The sequence below is a fragment of the Eubalaena glacialis genome, chromosome 2, assembly GCF_028564815.1.
Source record: "Eubalaena glacialis isolate mEubGla1 chromosome 2, mEubGla1.1.hap2.+ XY, whole genome shotgun sequence".
NCBI classification, from domain to species: Eukaryota; Metazoa; Chordata; class Mammalia; order Artiodactyla; family Balaenidae; genus Eubalaena; species Eubalaena glacialis.
Window position 1 is genome coordinate 108634785 of NC_083717.1, and position 25626 is coordinate 108660410.

At 37.2% G+C, this 25626-nt stretch overlaps 2 protein-coding genes across 7 annotated transcripts in view; one reads left to right on the plus strand and one right to left on the minus strand.

Annotated features, from left to right (window-relative positions):
* The first annotated feature begins 8 nt into the window (after positions 1 to 8).
* Positions 9 to 19153, plus strand: LRRC57 (leucine rich repeat containing 57). Of its 5 annotated transcripts, none has more exons than XM_061180418.1 (6): positions 9 to 83; positions 324 to 429; positions 535 to 673; positions 1332 to 1600; positions 3678 to 3863; positions 4294 to 5804. In XM_061180418.1, exons 2-6 carry the CDS (start codon positions 346 to 348, stop codon positions 4333 to 4335), a joined length of 720 nt encoding a protein of 239 aa, XP_061036401.1. In that variant the 5' UTR covers positions 9 to 83; positions 324 to 345; the 3' UTR covers positions 4336 to 5804. The 5 variants fall into 5 exon arrangements, 3 of the variants coding, with proteins under 3 accessions (XP_061036401.1, XP_061036399.1, XP_061036400.1); XM_061180416.1 differs by having other exon boundaries at positions 11 to 234; XM_061180417.1 differs by having other exon boundaries at positions 18 to 90.
* Positions 8358 to 25626, minus strand: part of SNAP23 (synaptosome associated protein 23) — a 34794-nt gene continuing 17525 nt past the window's right edge. For both annotated transcript variants that reach the window (XM_061180421.1, XM_061180423.1), the window contains exons 2-8: positions 22942 to 23043; positions 22323 to 22364; positions 21858 to 21906; positions 20991 to 21108; positions 12055 to 12213; positions 10816 to 10960; positions 8358 to 9619 (exon numbers count right to left, since the gene is read on the minus strand). In XM_061180421.1, coding sequence (XP_061036404.1) covers positions 9554 to 9619; positions 10816 to 10960; positions 12055 to 12213; positions 20991 to 21108; positions 21858 to 21906; positions 22323 to 22364; positions 22942 to 22998 — 636 coding nt within the window. In that variant the 5' untranslated portion in view covers positions 22999 to 23043 and the 3' untranslated portion in view covers positions 8358 to 9553. The remainder of the gene's footprint in view (positions 9620 to 10815; positions 10961 to 12054; positions 12214 to 20990; positions 21109 to 21857; positions 21907 to 22322; positions 22365 to 22941; positions 23044 to 25626) is intronic.

Consider the following 25626-nt stretch of genomic DNA (forward strand, 5'->3'; position numbering starts at 1 on the left):
GCCCCGGCGGAAGCCTGGGGAGCGCATCCCAAGCGAGCGCGGGTCCCGGGTCTTCCTCTGCGGAGCCGGCTGTGAGCTGAGGGGTAGGAGGCGAGTTCGGGGATCCTTGATCCTCTGTAGGCTCCTAGCGGCGTCTAGCCTTGGAACAGCTGCAAAAGCGGCGGGGCCTGGTGTTCTTCCCTTTCTTCCTTGCCACTCTTGAGCTGGCCCCCAAGATCCAGGGATCGGCAGGAGGTGACAGCTGGAGCTTGAGACTTAGCCGGGAGGCCGACGGGGTGGCTGGGTGCCGGACCGAGTGGTGACAGCTCTCTTCCTTCCCGCAGAGACCTGAGCCTTGGCGCTAGGATGGGAAACAGTGCCCTCCGCGCTCATGTGGAAACCGCGCAGAAAACTGGTGTCTTTCAGCTTAAGGACCGTGGGCTGACCGAGGTGAGACTGGGAGGGATCCGACCAAGGGAATTTAAAGGGAGAGGGACGGCGGGCGGTGAAGTTAATAGGTAAGGGATTCTCCGCGCTGAGAGCCCCTTTCTTCAGTTCCCCTCAGAGTTGCAGAAGCTGACAAGCAATCTCAGGACCATCGACTTGTCCAACAACAAGATCGAGAGTCTACCGCCTATGATTATAGGGAAGTTCACTCTGCTGAAGAGCCTGTCCTTGAACAACAACAAACTGAGTATGGCTTTTGCGCCTGGGAATTTTGCTAGTTATCAGCTGTTAAGAAGGGTGGTTTTTCTCTTGGAACAGAGTGTGGAGTATGATTATAATGTTATTAAACTGGTTTTCAAATAAATGTATCAGAATCTTAAAAAAAAAAGGTTTTTTTCTTACAAGCTGATTTTTGTTGTTATGAAACTGTTCAGGAGCTCAAGATGCAGAAGAATGTCAGAGTCCTTGAAGCTTTCTATCTCTTGTAATTACATCTGTAAGCCTCCTCTCCTGGTGTAATGATTGGTAGGAGGTTAATTTGGACTTGAAAGGGACCATCTTTGGGGTGTAATGTAAACAGAGCTAATTTTGCTGCTAATTTGGAAGGGCGGATGGGATGGGAAGGAGAGGGCCTTCCAAATCCCACAAAATTGCTGTGGGATTGTGCAGTGGCCCCTTCACAAAAGGAGCCTATTATACACATAATGCTTTCCTGAATTTTGATGGCACCCTCACCTTCTGAAGACTATGTTGGTAAAAATGCAATATTTAAAAATGGCACAACATGTGAAATGCCTATGTATATTAACAAGAGGCATAACAGACTGCCATATAGTTTTAATAAACTCCATCAAAGGTGTTTTTCAGCTGCATTGGATTCAGGTTTTTAAATTTTTCTTTGCCAGCTGTCCTTCCTGATGAGTTATGCAATCTGAAAAAACTAGAGACACTAAGCCTAAACAACAATCAGTTGAGAGAGCTGCCATCTACTTTCGGGCAACTATCTGCCCTTAAGACCCTGAGCCTCTCTGGGAACCAGCTGAGAGCACTACCACCCCAACTTTGTAACCTACGGCACCTGGATGTAGTGGATCTCTCCAAGAACCAAATTCGGAGCATACCTGACACAGTGCGGGAGCTGCAGGTCATCGAACTCAACCTCAACCAGAACCAGGTCTAGAGCTTAAGGGTTTATTTCTACAGCATGTATGTGGGTTTACAGTCTCCTGAATAAACAATTGTTCTCTAAACTGTAATCATGGAGAGGGGTATCAGAGGCTAGAAGAAAGGTATATTCTATGGGCTGGACTAATTTCAAAGCCCAAAGTGCCATGAAGTTAGTTGAGACACTGGGTGTGTTTGTTGTGTAGGTGTTTTTTGGAGGGTAGTATGGGTAACAGGGTGAGGTAATTTCAAAAGTTAAACCTCTGTCTCACAAACCTTGAGTTCTTCAGATCATCCTCAAATATACCTCTAATCATCTAGCAAGGAGCTATGTCAGGAAGATAGAGTGGAAAAGAGGCTTAAACTCATGTTCTCAGAGTTGGACATCAGAGTTCATTCAGTTGTCCTTTTGCTGACATCTTTGTCAAGTGTGTGTTCTGCTTTTGCGGAAAAACCATCAGTGATAGGATTTTTGGAGTTTGTTGGACAGCTTTAATTGCAGTATTTGAAATTTATTTCCATAACTTCAGAAACTCTTTGGTTAACATGTATCTGACTGGAGAAACAATCTTTGGTCTAGACATAAGGCACAAATGATGAAACACTGATCATAGTGAGACTGGGTAGTCTTTAGATTTTCTAGTGCCTATGCTTCTAGATCTGCAGAGTCCATTACAGTAGCCACTAGCCATTAAAATTCATTTAAATTAGACTTAAAAATTCAGTTCCTCGGTTGCACTAGCCATATTTCAAGTACGGCTCAATACAGCCATATGTGGCTAGTGGCTACCATATTGGACAGCACAAATATAGAACATTCCACTAGTTGCAATAAGTTTTATTGGACAAAACTGTTCTAGATTGTCCTGACCTTACGTTATGATGAAATTCAGTCAGTCTTGGACGAGATTGGCTTTATCTTTTCCTTAAAGTGGATATTCTTGTATGTACTTGAGCTTTTTGGAAAAAAATTCTGAATATTTGGGGAAAAATATTGGAAAAAACTTAAGCAAATTGAGCACTTGCTCCACATTCATCTATGCTGCCTTAAATCAGTGGTTCTCAGGTTTTAGTGTGCATCAGAATAACCCGGAGAGCTGGGTAAGAGATCACTGGGCTCCACACTCATTGTTTCTGATTTTGTAGGTCTGGGGTAGGGTCTGAGAATTTGCAGTTTTAACAAGGTCCCAGGTGATGGTCTGAGATGATACCAGGCATAGTAAATATAACTAGGTGGCTTGGAGCATTTAAAGGGCAGAAGAGCTGAATGAATCAAAGATAACTGCTTGGTGTTGAGCTCAAGAGCCTAAAAGAAGAGTGGTGCTATTGGGAATGGGCATGCTGAGTCGGTTATGATGGTGAAACATCCAATGTGTTTTACTAAAAATCAGAGACATAGGAGTGGAATAGAGGTGAGCAGAAATGAATGTAGATAGATAGCTTAACAGAAGTGATAGCTTTAAGAATGAATGAGCTTTCTAGGAGAAAGTTTAGAAAGATTGAATATTAAGTATTAGGGACTGCTGCTTGAAAAATGTCCATACGAACAAGAAGGGAAGCCAAAAATCGGGAATAATTCAAAAGATAGGAAGAAAAACACAGCACTTAGGTACAAGAAGTGGGAGTTTCAAGGAAGGGATAGATAGCACAGTCAAATGCAACAGGCAATGAGGGCAACGAATCCTTGACTTTGGCAGTAAAGTGGTTGGCATCTATGTACACATAAAAGATTGGCAGTAAATGTACCAAAATGTTTACAGTGATGGATTACAGGTAACTTTTTTCTCTAAACTCGTATGATTCTCAAGTTTTCTATAATGAACAGTGCTTTTATTATCAGAAAAATGTTTCCAAAAAGCCACTGGTGACCTTCAAAAAAGATTTGTTTTTTTTCCCCAAAAAAGTGTAGTAGTAACAGAAGCTGGATAACACAAGAGGCTTCTGGAATGAGTGGGTAGTGAGAAAATGGAGGTGGTAGAAGAAAGAACTAGGACAAATAGTCAAGTAAAGATTTTTAATTTAGTAAAAAATAATCATTACAGTGCTTATACTTTTTCCCATTATCCCTTTTTAAAATTGTTCAATAGATAGCTCAGATCTCAGTGAAGATATCTTGCTGTCCTCGCCTTAAAGTTCTTCGTTTGGAGGAGAATTGTCTTGAGCTCAGTATGCTTCCACAGAGCATCCTCAGTGATTCCCAGATCTGTCTGCTTGCTGTAGAAGGCAACCTTTTTGAAATAAAGAAACTTCGAGAACTGGAAGGCTATGATAAGGTATGTATTAGTGTACTTCTGAATTTCTAGTCACTGCTCCAGAGAAGAGAAAGGTGAAGTAACTCACACGAGCGTTTCTAGGTACAGGATGTATGTATAATACATTTATGTCAATAAGGATTTGTTCTCCATTTTGGAGGTGGGTTCTGAGAATCAGCCAAATGGTGTTATGCCAAGATGATATTTTTCTCTAGACAGCTTATTGTAAAGCATCTTTTTCTTTTGATAGGTGTCCTATTAAGATATAAAGAAAAAAAAAAACACCCCACAAAACCATGTGCTTTAAATTTGCATCTAGAATAGGTAGATTTTGTAGGAAATGAAGGGCCATAAAAACCTAAAGGAAAAAAAATCATAAAATCCTAAATAACCAATAAGTTAGTTATTTGCTCAGGGCAAAATAACACATGTATTCTTTCATGATTTTCAGTACATGGAGAGGTTCACAGCCACCAAGAAGAAGTTTGCATGATGTTCTCCAGGAGCATGTGAACCATACAGGACACTGACTTGGAACCTGTTGCAATCCGGCTGAATGAAAGGCTCCTGTTGTTGTCAAGGATATCTGCAGTGAGGAGGTGATATTCCAGGAGGTTATATTTCACTCAATGATCTTTTTCCTTTCCAGGGCTCATCTCAAATAAGCTAAAGGGAATCAAACACAGGAAGAGTCCTCCATTTTGAGTCATGGATAGGGCAAAGGACAATGTTGATCTTCAAAACCATCATTTGTTTGGCTTTGAGAAACCCAGTAGCTAGTTGCTATGTATACAGTGAGGGGATGCTGCCTGGTACCAGAATAGCTCCACACAACAGCTTGAAATTTCATGTGTCTCAATGTGCAAGCTTTCAGAAAATCAGTTGCCATTCCACCCTGTGTTAACACTTCATATTTTTATGAAATTCAAATAATTCATGAGAGGCTGCTATGGTTAATCTAAGGATTTATGATTTTACTCCAGTCCATTAGTTCAATTGCAATGTTTATACTTGGAATTTAGGATGTACATAAAGGTATGACTCTTGATTAAAAGTGTACTTTGTGAGAGAAGCAACAGCACAACACTAAGAGGTGTTCCCAAGGCTGCAGTAGCAATTTTTTTTTTACTATTGCAGGTGCCTTATTGATAGAGGGCTCTGAAGAGCTAAAACTGTATGCAAAACTTGTAAGATACAAGGGTTTTAATAATCAAGATTTTCCTGAAGCTTTGTTAGAAACAGTCTCTTATTTCTGGTCATCTTTTTGTATTTACAACTCTAATAATCAAATTACCTATCAAAAAACTACTGTTAGGGTATTTTACAACAACTTATGTTTATCAAATTTATTCTCTGAATGAGAGAATATACTATATAAAGATTTAATAACTATGGCTGGAAGAAAGGTTAATCCTTTAAAGTAAGACAGGGGAACTTTAACCTGTAAATGGCCCTTTGTTTGAAAGTAAACTGATAAGGAAGAAATGTTTTATGTTCTTGTTCAGGTTGCAAGAGTACTGAAATGCCTTCATGTGACTGATAAACATTTTTGTGGTACTGGAAACCATGCTTATTAAGACAAACTGAAGCTATAAAAGTAGATTATTTCAGACTGTTACTGGCATGAACATTTAGAAAGCTACAACTCTGCTGTTTTCTGATGTTTTATCTTAGCCAAGGGGCTGTTATTTACCATGTATTTTTAGTTCTCATTTTACAAACCTAGTTTAACCATTAAGTCAAGAGATCACAAGAGCCTAGTGTTTATATGAGGAAAGTCTCTCTGACCTTAAATCTGGTCTAGGGGTTCTCTTTTTCCCATGTTATTCTCTGTTTCTCAACCGGGGAGGGATGGGGGTGCCAGTTTACATTACATTACATTTGTTTTTTATAAACTTTGTTTAATGCTTAATCTTATTGATCTACTGAACATTTCTCTATTTTATCAGTACTTATCTAATAAATCAGAACTTATAAATTAAATAACTTAAATGTCCCAAGACATTTAATTATTAATGGGAGTTTTAAAAATCCCTACCCTTATGAGAATCCCCTTATGATGGCTAACTTTCACAACTTGGACCCAGCCTTATTTCCAGATACCCTCTCTTCACTCTCATTCACTTGCCCAGTCTTAGCAGGTTATTCTGCTCCTTAAACCCACAGTGCAATGTCTCTCTCCTTTAACTGTCTTTACATTGTTTGCTCAGTCAGGAATGCCCTCTCTTACTAACACGCTCCTTTTCTATGTCTAAGCCCCTTCCTGAGAAGTCTAAGCCGAATTAACTGCTCCATCTGTTACGGCAGCATTTCTCACATTCTATATTCATCTGCCTCTTGCTAGACTGAGCTACTTGAGGGCAGGGATTAAGTAAAGTAATATGCCCAAAGATATAGTACACAAGTATTTAGACTTCAATATGAGCTAATAAAGTAGGTTGACTTGAGGTCTGGAGACTGAGATTCTAGTGGCCACCAGCTCTAAATCACCTACCTTCTTTTAGAGCTTGGTTAGAAGTCAGTGTAGTATACTGAGTAAGAACATGGGCCTTGGAGTCAGAAAGATCCTGATTTGAATCCAAAGTCCATCATTTACTAGCTTTATGAATTTGAGCAACTTACTCTCATCCATAATATGGGGAACACCTCCTACCTCTCATGTATGTTATGAGGATTTGGTGAAAAGATACAGAAAAGCATTTAGAATAGTGCCTATGACAGAGTAAGCACTCAATAAATGGTGCTATTTATTTCACCTGTAAAACATTAAAATAGAATTTAGCAAGTTGTACAGAAATGGAAGGCTTGGAGCAAACACTACATTAGGATGAAAAACAAATGAGTAGAGAATAAGGAACCTGAATATCAATCTGAGAACTATAAATATGCTTAGGAATGTAACTGGGATAACTTAGGATTTTAGTAAGAGAGTAACCTAAAGAATAGCATTTAAAGAAACTAATTCTAAGAGCAATTGAGTATAGGATGTCTGGGAAGTAGAAGTTTAAGTTAAGGGGAGATTCCTAATCCATACATGACATGAAAAGATCTAGAGTTGAAATGTGGTAAACAAAGGATAAATTAAAACTGTGAAAGAAGAAAAAAACAGGCACAACTATAGGGGATAAAGATCACTGTCATTATAAGACCGGAAACCTGAAGAGGGAGCTTATTGTTAAAAAAAAATTAAGTTCAGTGGAGGATACTGTTTAACTCCTTAATTATAGGTCAGTTTTATGCTCAAGGTCACAAAACTAGTAAATGATTGAACCAAAACTTGAACACAGATGGTCAGACTCCAGAGCTTGTGCTAACCACCTCAGTTACTACCTTTCAAAAGTAACAGAAACAAGTTTCCAGACAGTGTCACAGGAGAAGACTTTTAAGTCAACAGCTTCTATTTCTAGTGTATTATGAGCCTAAGTTCTAGGTCCTCATTCCTCTTTTCTCAGTAGCAGAAGCTTTGAAAAAGTACGTAAACTGGGATCCATGGATGGGCTTTCAAGACCCATTTATGTGTGATTCACGTGTGTGTGTTTGTGTGTCTATTTCTCTGGAGAGATAGGCTGCGTTGTCTTTCATCAAATTCACGAAGAGATCCTTGACCCAAAAAGAGCTCCACTCTAGAGAGAATAGCAGCTATCGTTTAATAAGCTCTTATATTTGCTGGGCACTGCTCTAAGTGCTTTACATGCATTACCACATTAAGTCTTCGCAGCAACTCTATGAGGTAGGAATCATTAATCCCACTTTACGCACAAGGAAACTGGGGCACAGAAATGGTTTTATAGTCATTCAGCCAGCAAGTGGCAGAGCTAGAGTGTAAATCCAGACACACTGGACACACTGTGTGCCTTAGCTCACACTTCTAACCAATTATACTGTTGGAACAGCATACTGGTATCTTCAGAACTATTTCCTTTAGCCATAATAGTGTAAAAAAATTTTTTTTTAACGCTTTTAGGAAGGACATTTAAGTATAGAACAGCCCCCAGTGTTTTATACCTTCTTATTTTACACATTTACTACCACCTGCCAAACTACTCCTTTTTGGCATGTGGCATTTCTATTACTGAGGGCCTAATTAAATCTCACTATAAATATTTTCCTTTTCAGCCTTTGAAAGTTCCCATGTTAACTCTATCTCCTCCAGTAAGTGGGTTGCGGTTTTCACTCATAGACACTTTCAGTCGCTAGTGTATTTAACCTCAAATGAATAAAAGACTAGTAATGATTAAAATGAACCTCATGACAAATCATAGCAGGGAAAAGTCCTATATTTCCAATAAAAATGGGAAAGGTGCTAATAAAGTCAGCTCTTTGTTGGAGTGCCTTTTGATTTATGGATCTTTGCTCTATTCAGTTTGTCAAATAAGAGCTGACGAAATTATTGCTTTCCACCCCCCAAAAAGTACTCACAGAAGCACATCACTTATTTGAAAAAACAGTTCCACTAGTTAGTTACAAAATTTAATTGTAAGGATCAAACAGTGGTTATTGGTCAAACCAATCGACATTAATAGCTTTGAAGTGTGCAGAAGCTAGTTTTTAAATAAAGGTGACAAATACCAATCAGATTCTTATAACACTGTTCAGGATCTAAGCAAATGTGATTCTGGAAGTTGAATACAAAAAGCTAAGAGAATCATAGTGCAATCATCAATAAGTAAACCAAAGACATAATTTTCTAAATCATTTTTAAACAGAATAAATTCTAGTTTTTAAAAAAGTTTAAAGCTACATAAAACTCAAAGCAATCTATTTTCTACCTGAGATCAAAACAAGTTTCTTTTTTCCTATCTAAACATAATTCTTGGCATTGAGGTAAATCTGAATTCACGTGATATACTTTGTCAAACTTTTCCAAAAAATCTTAAGCCCTGCTGTAGAGAGAAATTCTCATATTATATATACATATTTACATATTTTTTCTTCAAAGACTAATGACAAATTTATGAGGTTAATAGGCCTGTAATGGGACCATGATACTATTAATAATATGAAAATAAAAAGCCATTCATTTATACCAGGTGTTCCTATATGGTGCAATATGAAATGGGATCATAGAACCTATGTACACAGATGAACCACCAAGAGTTCAGAAATTAAGCTCACTTTAAGAAAACTCATTCTATTATTTTTTGAAGCAGAGGTTGCAAAGTTGTGATGTATAACAAAAATATTGTGTATAGCTCCAAAACCAAGCATTGGCCTAAACTGGCAAAAACTGCAACTTAAACAGAAATTAAACCCAACTAGATCTTCACTGTGGTTACGCAACTTTTGGCTTTAGGGTCTGCAGGTTTTACTGAGGTAACAACCTCTTATCTCTTGCCTCTCCTCCTTGTGCCTGCCCCTACTGCCCCCAGCCTTTTACATGGCTGTCTTTGGCAATGCTTCCAAAGTTTGAAAGCAGAAAAACTTGCTAAGTAAACGGAGAGAATGAAAAATAACACTATATATGATGTATGAAAACCAACCTAAGAGTATGGACTGAGAAAGAAAATACTAGAAGGGAAACTAAGCAGCAGTCTACCCTCAAGGGAAAAAGAGAAAATAAAAGAATAGGGGGGCTGTTACTCCTAGATCTTCTTCCACATCATCTCCCGATTAGAAGAGTGTGGAACCAAAATTTCAAACTCTGGAAAGGTAATGATTTTGAAGGAGGAGCTAGGGAAGTGAATAAATGATAAAGAAGTACAGCAATAGCTTTAGCTGTCAATGAGTTTCTTTGCTCTGGCATTGGCATTGTCAATACGATCTTTGTTGGTGTCAGCCTGGAAAAAAGAAAAATATACCAGCATTACTTCACAAGGTAAGCTGCTCTAATAAACGTTAAATTTCATGTACTTAGAGTAACTGACACATTGAGAAAATTCAGGAAATAGTCGAAGCCACATTACAAAACTCATTTTGGGCAAGAAGTGACAGAATATCAAATTCATTTGGAAAAACCTGGGTGTATAAACATGACAAAGATATACCAGGAGAACTTGCCAGTATTTCATGAGTTCTGTAACATTTTTTTCATAGTTTAACATGTCTGAAACTAGGATGCATCTTATAATCAATGGCATGTAGATGCAATGAAAATATAATGCTCTTCTCTGCTATAGATCTGGACCTTGTGGGAGTCCCCTGAACTGAATCATAGAATCTCATCTGGAGCTACCCTAGATCTCACCCAGAGACTACCCCGAGATCTGTGGAACAGATGTATCACCATCCACATCAATATGTAAATTAAAATGATGGGTAATATGTAGCCTAAACCCACATAACAGCATTGAAAACATCTTATGAACCATTGTTTGCCTCAATGAAATCCATCATAAGTGATTCAACAGAAAGCCAAGCTGAAAAACTTATCCCAACCATTAAAGTATACTGAGATTTTAATGAAGTAACAATCAATAAGAACAGCTTTTAGATGTGACACAACCAAACACAGAACACAATTTAATTTCAGTATATTTTATATCATATGAAGTAAAAAATAGCAACCGCACATTTTTGTTACTCTTGTTTTTGTGTGTCCACCCCACGAGAACCATTCTGCAGAACTGATTTTTATCTACTGACTCATGAGATGAGGATTCGGGAACTTACTAATTTGTTATTAGTTAACAAAATAAAACTCCAAAAGCTAACTTGCTCTTTCAGGGGAAAAACAAAAAAACAAAAAAACCCCCGACAGCTCACAGAAAGGTTAGAGGAGACTGTGAGCTTCATGTGTGAAATTTTAAATAAAACCACTTGGTCCCAAGGTCTTGGTTTCAAAATGAACCAATTGAGTAAGAGATAGGAGGACTCGACTACTGTTTTTCAATGTGTTAGAACTCATCAAAACTGCAAGGCCTGTGAGGACAGGATCTTATCCCTATTGCTCTCCCCCAGAGCATCTAGCACAGATGTCTATTACTAAACACTGTACTGGATGTCTCATTTTCCTGTGGCACTAAAAAGCTCTTACCTTTTCTGTGATCCGTTCTATCTGTCGATTTTGAGCCTCAATCTCATTGCCTATGTCCAGGGCCATGTTTTTTAGATTTCCTAGGATACTGCCCACTTGAGTCAGGTTCTCTTCCATTTCGTCTTCCCTGGCATCATTTGTTATACTATCACAAAAAGATAGTTAATTCAGTACTTTTGGGTGAATTAGAAATGGAGTGAGTCTGGATTCAGTTTTTATAAAAATAAGTAACCAAAATGACCTCAGCAAGTGTTAGACCCAACAGATGCAGGTTACCATTCTTGGGAAACATTCTATAGTAAAAATGGAAAGACTAATCCAAGAGAGCACAACATCTTAAAACCATTTAAGATTAAGAAATAACTTTAGGATAGTGGTTTTTCAAAGTGTAATTCCCGGCATAACCTGGGAACTTGTTAGACATGAAAATATGCTAATTCTCACACTCCACTCCAGATCTCCTGAATCAGAGACTGGAAGGGGCCCCAGCGATCTGTGTTTTAATAAACCTCCCAGGTGATTCTGATGCACGCTTAGGTCTAAAGAACTACTGCTCTAAAATAAGGGTTGCAAAATCCTGGCCCAAAGACAAATCTGGCCTGCCTTCTGAATTTATGAATAAGGTTTTATTTGAACACAGCCATGCTCATTTGTTTATATATAGTTTATGGCTGCTTTTACCCTACAACAGAGTTGAGCAGTTGAGTAGTTGTGACTGAGACTGTATGGCCTGTAAAGTCTGAAATATTTACTATCTGACCCTTTACAGATATCCTTATAGGGATCTGGTTGACTCCTACTCTAGATGATACATTTTAAAACACATCTTCTTATTTACAGAAGTAAAACATGATTACTTGAATAATTTGGAAAGTACTTTATGAAGAAAAGTTAATCCATCCTTGAATGTCAACAATCCCAGTCACCATTTTGTCAGAAGGCAAATTTTAAAATGGAATAAGGGACTTCGCTGGTGGTCCAGTGGTTAAGACTCCCCGCTTCCACTGCAGGAGGCACGAGTTCGATCCCTGGTCGGGGAACTAAGATCCCGCACACCCCCACATGCCGTGCGGCCAAAAAAAAAAAAAAAAAAAAAAATCCAAAAAAAATCCAAAAAAAAAAAAGGAATAAATGCTATTTCTAATTAATAAGTTGGGGTTCATGCATAATTACACCCAGTCTCCAGAGAGAGCCATTCATTTAGGAAAAGAATAAAAATATCGGGAAGAGCTGGCATACCGTTTAATGTATCCGCCGCTGGCTGCTCCTGTGGTTGCTTGCTGAGGCTGACCATTTGTCACTCGGCCTGGCTGCTTAGATACTACATTGCTAGGAGAGTTGTCTCCACCGTCTCCCCATGTTGCCTTATAGGCTTTACTAGACTCAAAGTTCTTTCTCCTATATCAGAGTCAGGAGTGTAGAGAGATACCAAAAAGCAGGAGAGGGAGAAATGACATTATTAGTGCTTGTTACCTTAGGGATGCCCTAGCACCCTTAGAATAAAAGCTACATGCAGCTAGATCTGGATTATCTACACTATGCTCCATCACAATCTGGCATAGGAAAAAGATGAACTGTGTAAGCCCACTGACATTAAAAACATTTTTTTAAAGGTTAAACTACTTCCACCAAATCTTCACTGAGCAGTTAGCAAGTACCAAAATGTAATTATTTGATTTTTCAGGTTCTCCTAGCCTCTGACACTCTCCAGAAAAGAGGTTAATGGACACTAGGAAAAAAATTCCTTAGGAAAGGTGCTCTGGGATGCCTTAATGGTTCCTTGGAAGCATCTCAGAGGTTGATGAGGGATGGAAGAGAAAGAAGGCTGAGTGGGCAGTACTTAGACCTCAGTTGCTCACTTACTTAAACTATAGTAGTTTCAGCTGATCTGTTTTTTAAAGTTAGAATTGTGCATTAAATTTTTTAAAAAAGGTTTCTTCGGGGGGTGGTGGTGGTGTGATGAACTGGGAGATTGGGATTGACATATATACACTAATGTGTATAAAATGGATAACTAATAAGAACCTGCTGTATAAAAAAATAAAATTTTAAAAAAGTTATTATAAAAAAATTATTTTTTAGAAAAGGTTTCTTAAGAAACAAACATCATGAAGGAAAGGCAATGAATGAGTTCCTTGGCTACAATGGTACCAGTTACAAATAGTTTGGTTTAGGACTTTTTCATTTAAGAGTTTACTTTTCCACCTAAAAAAAAAAAATGATCCTAAATCCAAGCCTCTTAAAAATAGAAGCATATGTTTAGATTAACTGATATAGCTAAAAATCAGCCAAAGCCAGAATTTTACCGTGGGATTTACTATTTAAACTGGTATAAATGGCAAGAAAAAGAACCTAGTAAAATGACTTTTAAGTGGCTATTACAAAAAACACAAATAAAACTTTTTCTTACTGATTATTTGGCTAGGTAAAGTTTCCACTCACACAATTTTAGTTTTTGCTTTTCTATAAACAGAAACAAAGTAGTATATGGCTATAACATTGGTTTCTGATTTATTCCACATGATACATTAATGAGGAAGTTTTGAAATTGCAAAAGCAAAGGAGAGATTTTAGGAAAGCAGTGGCTCCTTTCTTAATAGGATCATGTGAGGATTCATGTTTGGCAAACCTAGAATTGGATCTTAGACCTTAATCATCAATGCTACAGAAAGGGTACTATATGTTTAATTAATCAATCTATTTAGTTATTAATAAGCCATGTTAAATCCTTCCTGGAACAAGGTGGGATACCCATTATTTAGTACTACTTTTTTTTTTTGGTTGCATCGGGTCTTAGTTGTGACACACGGGATCTTCGTTGAGGCATGCGGGAGCTTTCCTTGCAGTGCGCGGGCTTCTCTCTAGTTGTGGTCTGCAGGTTTTCTCTTCTCTAGTTGTGGAGCGCAGGCTCCAGGGCACGTGGGCTCTGTAGTTGTGGCGCTCAGGTTCCAGAGTGCGTGGGCTCTGTAGTTTGCAGCATGCGGGTTCTCTAGTTGAGGCGCACGAGCTCAGTAGTTGAGATGTGTGCTTAATTGCCCCGTGGCATGTGGGATCTTAGTTCCCTGACCAGGGATCGAAACTGCATCCCCTGCATTGGAAGGCAGATTCTTTACCACTGGACCACCAGGGAAGTCCCCGATATACACATTATTTAAATGAATATTTATAAATAATTTCTGTTTAGTAAAAAACCCATTTACATGTATTCTTTGTTAATAAGATGGGTCTCAGGCAAAATTCTGAAGCAGAGTAATAGCAACCAAGCAAAATAAACAACATATAAGTTTATCAGAAAGTTAACCAGAAATATTAATAGAAGTAATATAAGATAAGTGAGGCTTTTATCAGGATGTTAGACTGTAAAACAGGTCAAAGATTGAGGGCTGGAATTCTAAGGTCACTAAATAATAAGACACTGTGCTTCTGAGAGTCTTAGCACAGAAGCACTGGGTTGGGACAGACTTGTGGGCTCTTGGTCTAGCAAGGGATATACACATGCTCCAACCTCCTCAACCTTAAGAAATAATATTTGAAATTCCTTCAACTTCTGAGAATTCTTCCTTCAATTAGATATAAGGGGCATAAGACGCAAACGAATTGTTTTAACATGATATTGTGAATGAGGTTCAATTAAAGCATAGTTTATAAACAAAGAATCAGACTGGTTATCAAACCCTTCTCCCTTTAAGAGGACTGGATCTTTGATGTTCTTCCAATATCAAGGGGAAAAGGTACAAAAAGCTGACTTGAATTGTCACATTTATTTTCAAATGGATTGGGGAAAAAAACTCTGCACTTCTTTTTCATGCAGTTTTGACATGTTCTGCATGTTTATAAAGCAGTGATTTTTATATGCTGTTGATTTCATATCTTCATCCTTGTGATAGTTCCATGTCTCTTTCAGCACCTCTACTCCAGGTAATAATGCCTTCTGCTTGCTCAAGATCCTGCCACATGCTGTTACCCTGGAGCTTCTCCCACTGAGTTGTAAAACCCTTAAAGACACCTGTTTTTAAGGGCATTGTCAGGCAGCTGAGTATCTAATAAAAACAACAATGGTTTTAATCTAATTTGTCTTCCTTCAAAGGGTCTTAAGTGCTTTAAAAGGTAGTATTTCCTAAACTTGACTGAGCACCAAAGTGACCTGGATGATTCTGAATACACAGATGTGTATTTCAGGCTACATTCTGAAAATTCTTCTTCAATTTGTATCGGATGGAGCCTGGGAATCTTCTGTTGTAACTATGGTTTTATTTAAATTCAATAGATCATTTAGCTGCCCAACCAGGGAAGAGAAACACTGTTCTAAGAGACTTCCAATCTGTTGTAGAAGGAATATTTTAGATTACTATGGTAGTACACCTTAGTATTTCTATATATTGGGACACTGAGGAATTAATCTGGAGGAAGTGAATGTATACACAAGGTTTTTTTTTTAAGCCACAAGATTTAGAGTAAGTTGACTTGAATCCCAATCCTAGACCTGTCATTCAGTAGCTACAGAACCTTATGCAAACTTCCATCTCTGAGCATCTTTTCTTATGCGTAAAACTAAGATGATAACAGTACTTAATAAGTCACAGGGCTGTTGATAATAGATGTAAAATTGTTCTGTAAAGCATTAGACAAATATTTTTGTTCTTTGGTTTCAACTCAACCTGATCCTTAGTTAAAAGTTCATGTCTTTAATTGCACAGATTACCAATTGGCATGTTTATTCTTATAGCCCATTAACATTCCCTAGCTTTGAGATCTACAAGCAGCCGAATATAGTTGGAATATAGCTATATAAAAAGACATCTAGGCCAGGGTTGTTTCTGGTCTACAGTAAGAAAGAAATGGTTCTGATTTGCAACAGAACTCTTCTGCATAACAAAATTAACAGCCCCTCTGGGAAGAAATTAGATTTCAGAATAAAATGCTTAAGCAAATTTGTGGTAGATTTTAATGCAATTAAGAACTCCATCTAGAAAGTTAGATTTACCCCTGACTGTCAGTTTTGAAGAGTTTAATAATCTTTAACTACTACATTTTTTCAGATAAATATCACATTCAAAAATGACATGTTTGAAATAAGAATTTGAAATATCCCTTAAGAAGCTGCTATAAATACAGAAAACAAGTATCAGGATATGAACACAGTAACTTTAACAATTTCTTTTTTGAGTTTTGGTTGTCAACATTAGTACTAACTGAATAAAATAGCAAAAAGAAAGCCCAAGAGGGGAGAGAGAGAGAGAGAGAGAGGTGATCAGGTTACAGGAAAGAAGAAAAAGAAGGGCAAGAAACAAAGGGTAGAAATCAAACAATTTTCTAACATTTAACCATGGTATTCATAGTCCCCGTAAAGATCCAAAATTAAGGAGTCAAACATTATAATAAACAGTAGGCTGACTAGAGGGTTAACTTCCATAAAAAAATTAAGATTAGTTAGCTCTGCATTAATTCAATACGAAACCACAGCAAGCTAACACATGACATAATAGGTATTATGGAACAGATGATAATATATATAAAGAGAGTAAACCCTTATTTAAAAAAAGGAGATAACTAGATATGGCAACATTTTAAATTTATATCCCACCTTGTTCCAAATGGCATTTAAGATGACTTACATTGGCAATTAATTCCTCAATTTGGTAGTGGCCTAAATCATGGGGAATCCAAAATCATTAGAAGCAATACTTCAATAGAGGAAATACTGATTCTGGAACCAGAAAGGAGTAGGAAAACTTAACAGAAGAAAGGAAGCTGAAATCAAAGTCTATGTATTTAGCCTGAATTCCCTTACCTTTGATCAGAACTAGAATGCAGCAATTCTCTACAAAGATCAACCTATTTAAAACTTCTTAGGAAACTTTAGGGGTGTTTTTACTTTTATAATCTTAAATGTTTTTTAGCAAAAACTTAGTATCAGAGCCATTAGTCAAAGGGTGGTATTATAAATTAAGATCCTTTCGTCAATCCATCTTCTGGCAGACAGCACTCATCAAGAACAAATTCACTTTACATTACACAACACAGCACAGCTTTTAAGAGTCTCTACCACTCACAAAATCCATGCACATGCACAGAAAAGCCATTTGAAGCATCACCTTTAGATAGCAGGTTAACAGCCCAAATTGCGCCACAAGACTGCATCTTAAAGTTCCCTTTGATCAGTTACTGAGCTCAGCTTCTGATGTTAAATCTTCATTTTTAGTAAGCATATTAGAAAGGAAGAGATTAGGTGACAGAATGAAATGCAGAAAACAGTGAATGCCAATCAAACAGAACAGAAGCAGGTTTAGTTTTCAAAACATAATGCATTTAAATTCCTGCCTGGTTTCATAGAAACAACCAACATCTGAGAATCTAGATAAAAAGAAAAACATGAAAACTATTTAAACCAGAGCATACTTCGTTTTTCCTAAGAATGTCTGAATGATGATATTCTGTCCTAAAATTATGAACATTAACATGAAGAGAAGGCAAATACTTTGTATCTCCAGTGAGTAGGATGGAGGAAGCACTCAAATGCTGACTAAAATACAGTAATTCAATATTTATTTTAACTAATCAGAGCTGAATATTTACAACTTAATATGACATAAGATTCAATAGTATAAAACCTGTAGTACCAATTTTCAACTTCTCTAGTAAGTGGTCCAGAAATACCAACCTGTCTTCAAACTACGTGCCAATATGTTTGACATTTTAAGCACAGAATGAAGAGAGGCAGGTTAAGACAGAGGAATACTTTGTTTGACAATGGTTAAACTGGGACATCAGGCAGTTTACTATTCTGAGACTTCCCATTTTAAACCTGCCTCTTTTTAAACTCTTGTTAATTAGAATTACGACTTATCAAAGTTACTGACAAAGGGACTTCCCTGGCGGTCCAGTGGTTAGGACTCGGCGCTTTCACTGCCGGGGGCCTGGGTTCGATCCCTGGTAGGGAACTAAGATCCCGCAAGCAGTGTGACGCGGCCAAAACAACAAAACAAAACAAAAAAACCCCAAAGTTAATGACAAAGATATAGGATTTTTAATAAGGATCTGTTCTATTTTGCTTTTAGGATTCAAATAGTAGCAAGCTAAAAGATTGACATTTATTCACAATTTTAAAGTTTAATCCTTGTAGTCTGTTTTCAAATTCTAGTAGTCCTTTAAAAAGAATTAGCTAAAATTAAAATTCACTTCTAATACAGGGTTCTGTTAAGTGAAGCTATTTCCATGTCTTATTAGAAAAAGATCTGCTGATATGGCTTTAATGAATACTACTAAACAAAAGAAATCTCAAAGAACAAATCTACTCAAGACATTTTCTATATAGTAATACATCTAACAAAAGCAACAACAAAAAGGTTCTTTCTTTTCTTGCCAGTCAAGCAAGGTAGCATACAGTTAAAAACTAGGGCTCTGCCTGGTTTTGAATCTCAGCTCTTCCACTTGTTAGTGTAGCCTCCTTATGCCTCTGTTTCCCTATATGTAAAATGGTGATAATAAGAGGAACTATCTCATATTAAGGGTATTGTAAGGATTAAATTTAAAGTGCTCAGGAGAGTAAGAGCCTAAATTAATATACAGGCTCACAACTCTCATGCAAACCTTTGGATGTGAGACATTTTGAGCAGTACCACATAATCACATACATCAATATTTCTGCAGTGAAACGGATTAACATTTATGCTAAGTGTAATAAAGACTATTAAATAGCTTCAGTTCAGGTTACATCTTGTAGCCTAATCAATAAGTTGTGGCACTACATTCTGAAAAAAACAAACCTTTGGCTTTCAGAGTTTTTTAGATTTCTAAATGGCAGATAAGAGACTGTGGACCTGAGCTGTTATTACTAGTACCAGAATTAGTACTAGCTTTATACAGAAGACTAAGATATCGTCTCTGCCTTTGAGAAGCTCATGTTATGGCTATTTATATGATAAGCCTAACTGAAACACAGATTAGCAGATTAAGCTTAGAAAGATCACGCCCCTGGAAGGAATGAAAATAGATAAAGCTGAGGACAAGAGATACCATAGAGGGCAAGGACTCAATGGTGTAAAGGAGAGATGGATGGAAGGGAGGCAATTAAAATCGGAATCTTTAAAGTGAAACACTACTCTCTCCTCTTCAGAGAACAAGTGTTCTGTTATAGGAGCCCCTTGATTCCAACTGTTAACAAGTGCTTTCTTCTCTTGACCCACTAGGAAAAGGCTCTGCTGAGGTTAGAGGCTGACGACGGACTGCTTCAGGACCATACTCTACCTTCTCTCTCAGACTGTCCAAGAAAATCCTGCCTATGCTTGTCTGGGTACACAAAGAAAAATAAAATTAATACTTATGTAGCTCCATTTCCCACTTTCTATGATATCAGACCACCTTAGGATTCACTGCTCTTCCTACTCATCAGAGATAATTTGCTCTAGGTTCTAGGGAGGACTTCCTCTTCCTTGCTCTTCTCTTAATATGTATCTCAATGAAGTTCATTTATTTTTTTCCCCTGAACTCTTCCAAGAGGGTACACAGAACATAGGAGAAAAGTGCAAGTAAGTTTGCAAAACATAGTTAAAAAAAGAGTTTAGATTAACAAGATCTGTGCATTTCTAACTTGTTTGCTGAAAGTAATCTGCTAAACCCTGATTCGCAGGTCATAATTACTAAAATATGCACTTTTAGAGAGTCAACCAAGGTCTAAACAGGTCAACAGACTTGTCTTTCTTAGCTTCTTATGCCCAAAACAAACACTAAAGTTGACCAACAAGTAATTTAACTCTATTTTCTCCAGTAGAAATGGCACAGAGAATGTTGTCACATGAAAACACTTATCTGAAAGCATGACAGAGCAAGACCTCCTCCATTCCTAACTCCTTTGAGGAGTAAAAAAATGCTGAGAGTCTGTAAACCTTCGTATCTCATTTTTGGTTTACCACACCAGCTGAGACAACTGGATAGAAGCAGTAATGCTTACAAAGCTCTTTAAAAATGAATACTCTCAGCAGAAAGGATAGTCATTCAATCTCCAGACAATGTCATTTCAGCCAAAGGTAAAGTTCAAAGTTGTTTTGTTAATGACTCCTCATCTTTGTCTGAATACATGTACTATTTGTCAACACCATGGAGTTTGTTTTACCCAAGATTAAGTAGAGAATTTAAATGTTAATAATCAAGTCACTAAAAAGAACGAATTCCTTTCTGTCAAGTATAATCTCATACACTATACACAAATAATTTGAAGACTTTTCATCTCCTAGTTTACTAGAGGCTTCAAATCTTCAGAGTCTTCTTTGATGTTTCCTTCTTCATGTTTGATATACAATCAGTTGATTTAAAGTGAATTTTTTTGACTTACACTTTTCTCTCTAATATTGATGATAAAGTTATACCCCACAGGCCTAGTTTACAAAAGGTTCCTAACTAGTCTCTTGGTGTGCGGTTATATACTCCACTCCAATCAATCAACCCCTTAGGCTGGCATTCAAAGTTCCTCTATTGCCTACTTATGTATTATTTTCCACTTCTCATCTATATGAATCATGTAGTACAGTTAAGTCAAGCTCCTCTGTAATCTTTATTTAAATTAAATCTTCCATAGGAAATGTCTTCCCACTTCTTTCATGTCCATGCAGATCTTTCTAATCATTCAGAGCCCAACTCAAGTCCTATCTCTCCTATAAGATGGTCTCCAAACCAACCTTTATCAGTTCTATACCTTTAGCCTCAGTTGATATCACATGATCTAGCACTAGATTTATATAGTTTTTACTTTTTGCTATTCTTTCTCATATAGCCAACCACATGGTAAGTCTTTTGAAGCCAGGATCCAAGTCCTTTATTCCCTTGACCATCCCTCATGTGCCTACCACAGAACACATATTTTGTTAATTCTCCTTATGTGAAAGGAAAAGACACTAATTCTATCCTGCTCTGTATTACCCAGATGTATATTTCCTAACCTTTTCTTGTATTATTAAAAAATGAAATTGGGACTTGATCGAAAGATTGATCAAATTTAAGCGATGGTTTGCAGTGAATATGCCCATTTATACAACAAGTTTGATCTGACTGAAGGAGAAACAGCTTCAGTTGATCTAACAAAGTTCCTTATTTAGGCCCCGTCATACTTATTGGGAGGTGGGGAGGGGTGTGCTCTCATTTTAGATTTATTTGAAAAAGGTCTTGATTTATCAACTCACCTATTACAGGGGCATACACAAAGGCCACAGCACTTGTTTAGTTCCGTTAAAGTCTTCTCTGCTTCTCTCATGTCTTTGTTTATTTGGTCCATGCCTTCTTCTACGCGTTTTAGTTGTTCTGAGAATAAGTTGTGGAAGTTACATTTTGTGTTACATTCACGGGGCCAACCAGAAAATGCCATTATGATGGAACAGCAAAAACTTTAACCTCGAATCCACCAATAACCCATCACAGTGACTGTATCAGGGCCAGGTGGTATTACAGACTGTCCAGAATGAAAATAGTCTTTCACATACTGATCCTGGGGCACCTGGCCTCTGACTGTGGAAAAATTTGTTCTAAGGAAATTGGTATAATAGGAGCATGTGAGGATTGGTTTAGAGATCACTTTTGCAACCAAATTAGGTGTACTTTGACTAGACCAGATCCCCAGCATTTCTATTATTGGATAGGCTCAAAACCTGAAGGCTGTCATAAGATTAATAAAAACTAGACCAGATTGCTCAGGGCCAAATCAAACAGAATGTTTCCAAGCCTGCCTGAATCTGACCTATTTAAGTACTTAACTTGATTTCTGAAAATGATGCAAAAATATCATAATGTCCAGTTCACATATGACCAATACACACAATAAACCCTGCTACATAATAAATACTCGGTATACAATGGGGTATTGTGGCCCCCACCTCAAATAGGCAACAAACATGATATAATTCAAATCAGCAGAAAAGAAGTAAAATATCACTCTTATCTTACAAAGGGAAGGTACTCCCAAAGGCTTAATTAATTTTATACACAGCTGATTTGAAAAGGCTCTCCGGCATCCTAAATCAAATCAAGAATTTCTGCCAATGACTGCAACTCACCCCCTTGTTCATCCAGCGTAGTGATAGTCTTGATTCCTGCATCCTGAGACTAAAAGAAGGGAAAAATGCTGAGAGCACAGCAAAATAAAAATAAAACAGAAACAGAACCTACAAGGTCTGAAAAACAGCAAGAGAGAATCATTAGAAACTTAAGTTTCTCAGAGGACTAGAGCTACAGAGGAAACTAATCTCCCCAAACCAACACACTTTAACATATTAACCCCCCAAAATAAGTCACAAACTCATGGTGAATTGTCTTCCCTGTCATATTCCAATACTATCAATTAGAAAAACAAAAAAGGCCCATTACTGCATGGTTTGACAATTTCAGCAATTGCTGGTTTCAAATAATAAAGCTTATTGATACAATACCCTTCTGATTCTTAACAGTAATTCCAGCCTGTGCTATCAGAATCCCTTCTATACAGTTTCTATACTTAACTTGAAGATTAAACACTTTCTTACCTCAATGGCTAAACCCAGGATTCTCCTTGTACTTTCCAGAGACTAGGAAAAAACACAGAGTTTCAGCATTCTACAACATGTAGCAACCGCCCCCCCCACCCCGCCCAAAATCTGATCACAGGCCATATTCATAATGCTACTCTATTTTTAAAGATTGCCAGCCCATCCACCTCTCCCTTTAAAACAAAAAAAGAAAGCTTATTACTATAATTTTGGTTATTTTCTTCCTATCAGATGGTCCTTAAGAGAAAATTTGGAAGGTGAAGTTAATGGGATTTATAAAAAATTTAATGTAAGCAGAAATCTAGGTATATTACACAGATATTAGAAAATTCTGTTAAAATTAAATGTCAGAATTCCTCAAATCTATATCTTTGTTGTAAGTAACTGTTCAGTAATGACTAAAAAAAAAAAAAAAAAAATACAAATTGTTTTCACTTATTTAGCTTTTTGATGAGTTGAAAAAATAAGGAGCTAGTAATGGCACTCTAGAGCAAATGCATTCTGTGATATAAAGAGACTAGGAAGAAGCCAAAATGGTCTTCTAAGAAGGTCCTCTCATCCTTCCACTGTGAAAATTGAAAGAGAATTAATTACTTATTCCAAGTAAAACCTTTACCTCATCAGTAACCTGGTTAGCCCTCAGCTGAATTTCTTCTGCTGACAGATTATCCATGATGAATTAAAACTTGATAGGTGGAGAAACTGAAATGTGGATATTCTGTAAGAATAAGGACACAAAAAACAAGTTTGAGCAAAGAGTGTATATTTATGGAATTTAGGATACTTGGAAAACACGGTAAAATAGCCTATCTTTATCCCTATCTGTCTATCTATCTATCTATCTACCTATCTATCTATATTTCAGGTGAAGAAATTAAGGCTGAGAGATGGTAAGTAAATGCTTAAATGCTAGTTATTACCAGAGGTGAAACTAAAACTCAGGTTTCAGGACTTCCAGTGAAGCACTGTTTCTAAAAGGAAAGTGGTTCTTCTACTTTGAGAAGGAAGGCATTATTAGAAGACAAGCTTCAAGAAACTATTAAAATGAATTCCTGGTTGTACAATGTTCTTTGTACATTGTCTGAATATGGAAAAGCAGTAAGGTGAAGAAGTCGAAGTTAGGTAGTGTTCCATTAGTAAAGTAACAAATTCAAAGTCGTGTGCCTGCAGAGCACAGGAAACATTCTAAAAATGTGCCAGTTGTCCAGGCTACTCATTGGAGAAAATGAAATACTTTCATTCTGAACAAGAAAAGGATAATGTTGATACAACGAGCTCAGAAAAGACCTAGTTTTTATTAAGAGTAGACTCTCCCTTTCCAATTACTGTATGGTTTGCTATTTTAGTGACATCCCTAAGAAACTGTACCATTATTCTTCTATACTTAGTAACTTAGTAACTCATAGTAACTCAGGAAGTGATCTCACAGACATTCAAACTGAAACATAAACCTTTTAATAGGTGAAGATTCCAAGAGTCCTGCCTTCTAATATTAACAGCGATACATTGTTGTATAGTACTCTTCTTTGAGCAGTCATGTGGAGTAATAAGCACTGTGTGACTTTACCTAGGTTGTTTTCTTTTTATTACATTTGCTAGCTTTGTTATTAAAAATTTGAAAACCAATTTTACCAAAGCCCTTTGTCAATGACACATACAAAAGTGTGGTTCACCTTCTGGATTTATCCCCAGGGGACATGTGGCAATGTCTGGAGAATTTTTTGATTGCCAGGAGTTGGGGGGGTAAGGAGGAGTAATGTTACTGGCATCTAGTTGGTAGAGGCCAGGGATACTGCTAAACCTCCTATAATGCTCCTTGGGACAGTCCCACAACAAGAATTATCTGGCCCAAAATGTCAAAGTGCTCAGGTTGAGAAATCCTGCCATGGAGTACACTCACTGACGAGCAGGGAACTTTGTTAACTAAGAAGGTACTAGACTGAACACTTGGAGGGAAAGGATTTTATTATATGTTTGTACCTCTAACACCTAACAGGATCTGACAGTTCGTACCCCAGTAAATGTGTGCTGAATGAACAAAAAAGTAGAAAAACAAGATGTACGCTCATTTAAGTGGATCTTAGAAACAAAGCTACATGTAATAGCAGCACAAAGCCTTCAAATAAACACTAGAACCACAAACCAAAAAATTGCCATTACATGTGTATGATTTAGAATGGCCTGCTGGTCACATACAGATCTTTTTAGTCACATCCGTAGCTAACCAACACTTTTATTAGAACCATCTAAACAAAAAGCGACAATATACCATTCGTAGGACAGGAAGGCATTATATTTAGGGCCTTGTTTATAATTCTACTGTCATTGTTAACCATTTCAGGATTTAATTAAGATTTTGAGCCTTGATTAAAGACATTAATGCTCATAAAACTACTGTTATTAAAATTATTAAATTGCCAAAAGTTGCAAATTTAATCTCATAGCTTGTATGCCACAGTAGGACTGTGGCTCTGCCAAAAGGTTCATATACTAAGATACATAATCAAGATATAAAGGTCTCTCTTAAATTAAGAACTGATCATTCATTAGATATAAGCATAAACAGAACCACATGCTTTATTACCTTGCTAATTGTTTATGAGACTTTAGCTTTAATCACACATATGATTATGCTACAGTTTCTCTTCTGTCAGTCTTTCATAGTTGTAATTATAAAAAGAAAAGGAAGTTGCTTTGTACCCTCCCACCGTTTTTGTATGCTTTTCCTTTCTATAATATCCCCATCTGCCTGCCCAGGCAGTCTCGTGCTTTCCCACACAAGGTACCTTTCAAAGCCTGTCCTTCCTAGGCGGTACGCTCCAAAGTTATCTATCCCTCTCACATGAAACTCCTAAATGCCCCACAGAGCAGAAAGTGTTAAGAAAAGCAATACACACTAATCAGTTAGTATGTGGAAATGACATCCTGATTAGGTTTTCCGATATAGTATACTATGGGCAGGAAGATATTTTGGGAGTAAGGAAGCTCAGATCTCTCAAATTGTATAATTTTGTAATTCTACTCCTAGAAGTGATTCTTGCCAATTACAAGTCAATATTTGTTACTCTCCTAGTAAATGTGAGCAAAACTCCATGTAGGTTCAAAGGGAGGCTTGAATGCAAAACTGACCTCTGTCAAACTTAAAGATTCCAAGAGTCCTTGACTTTAATTATCAAAAAGGCAGATTAAAAAAAAAAAAAAAGGCAGATATAGCTGGGAAGCAGATGTGAAGAGTCACTCCTGGCATAGCAGTGGTGCCATTTTTTAGGACACACCTTTTAAGTGAACTCAAAGTGCTGCC

Bases quoted from the DNA above. Each gene is read 5' to 3' on its own strand.
- LRRC57 (XM_061180418.1), top strand. From the start codon at position 346: ATGGGAAACAGTGCCCTCCGCGCTCATGTGGAAACCGCGCAGAAAACT. The intron at 430-534 runs GTGAGACTGGGA...CCCTTTCTTCAG, and splicing joins AGGACCGTGGGCTGACCGAG to TTCCCCTCAGAGTTGCAGAA. The intron at 674-1,331 runs GTATGGCTTTTG...TTTCTTTGCCAG, and splicing joins CTTGAACAACAACAAACTGA to CTGTCCTTCCTGATGAGTTA.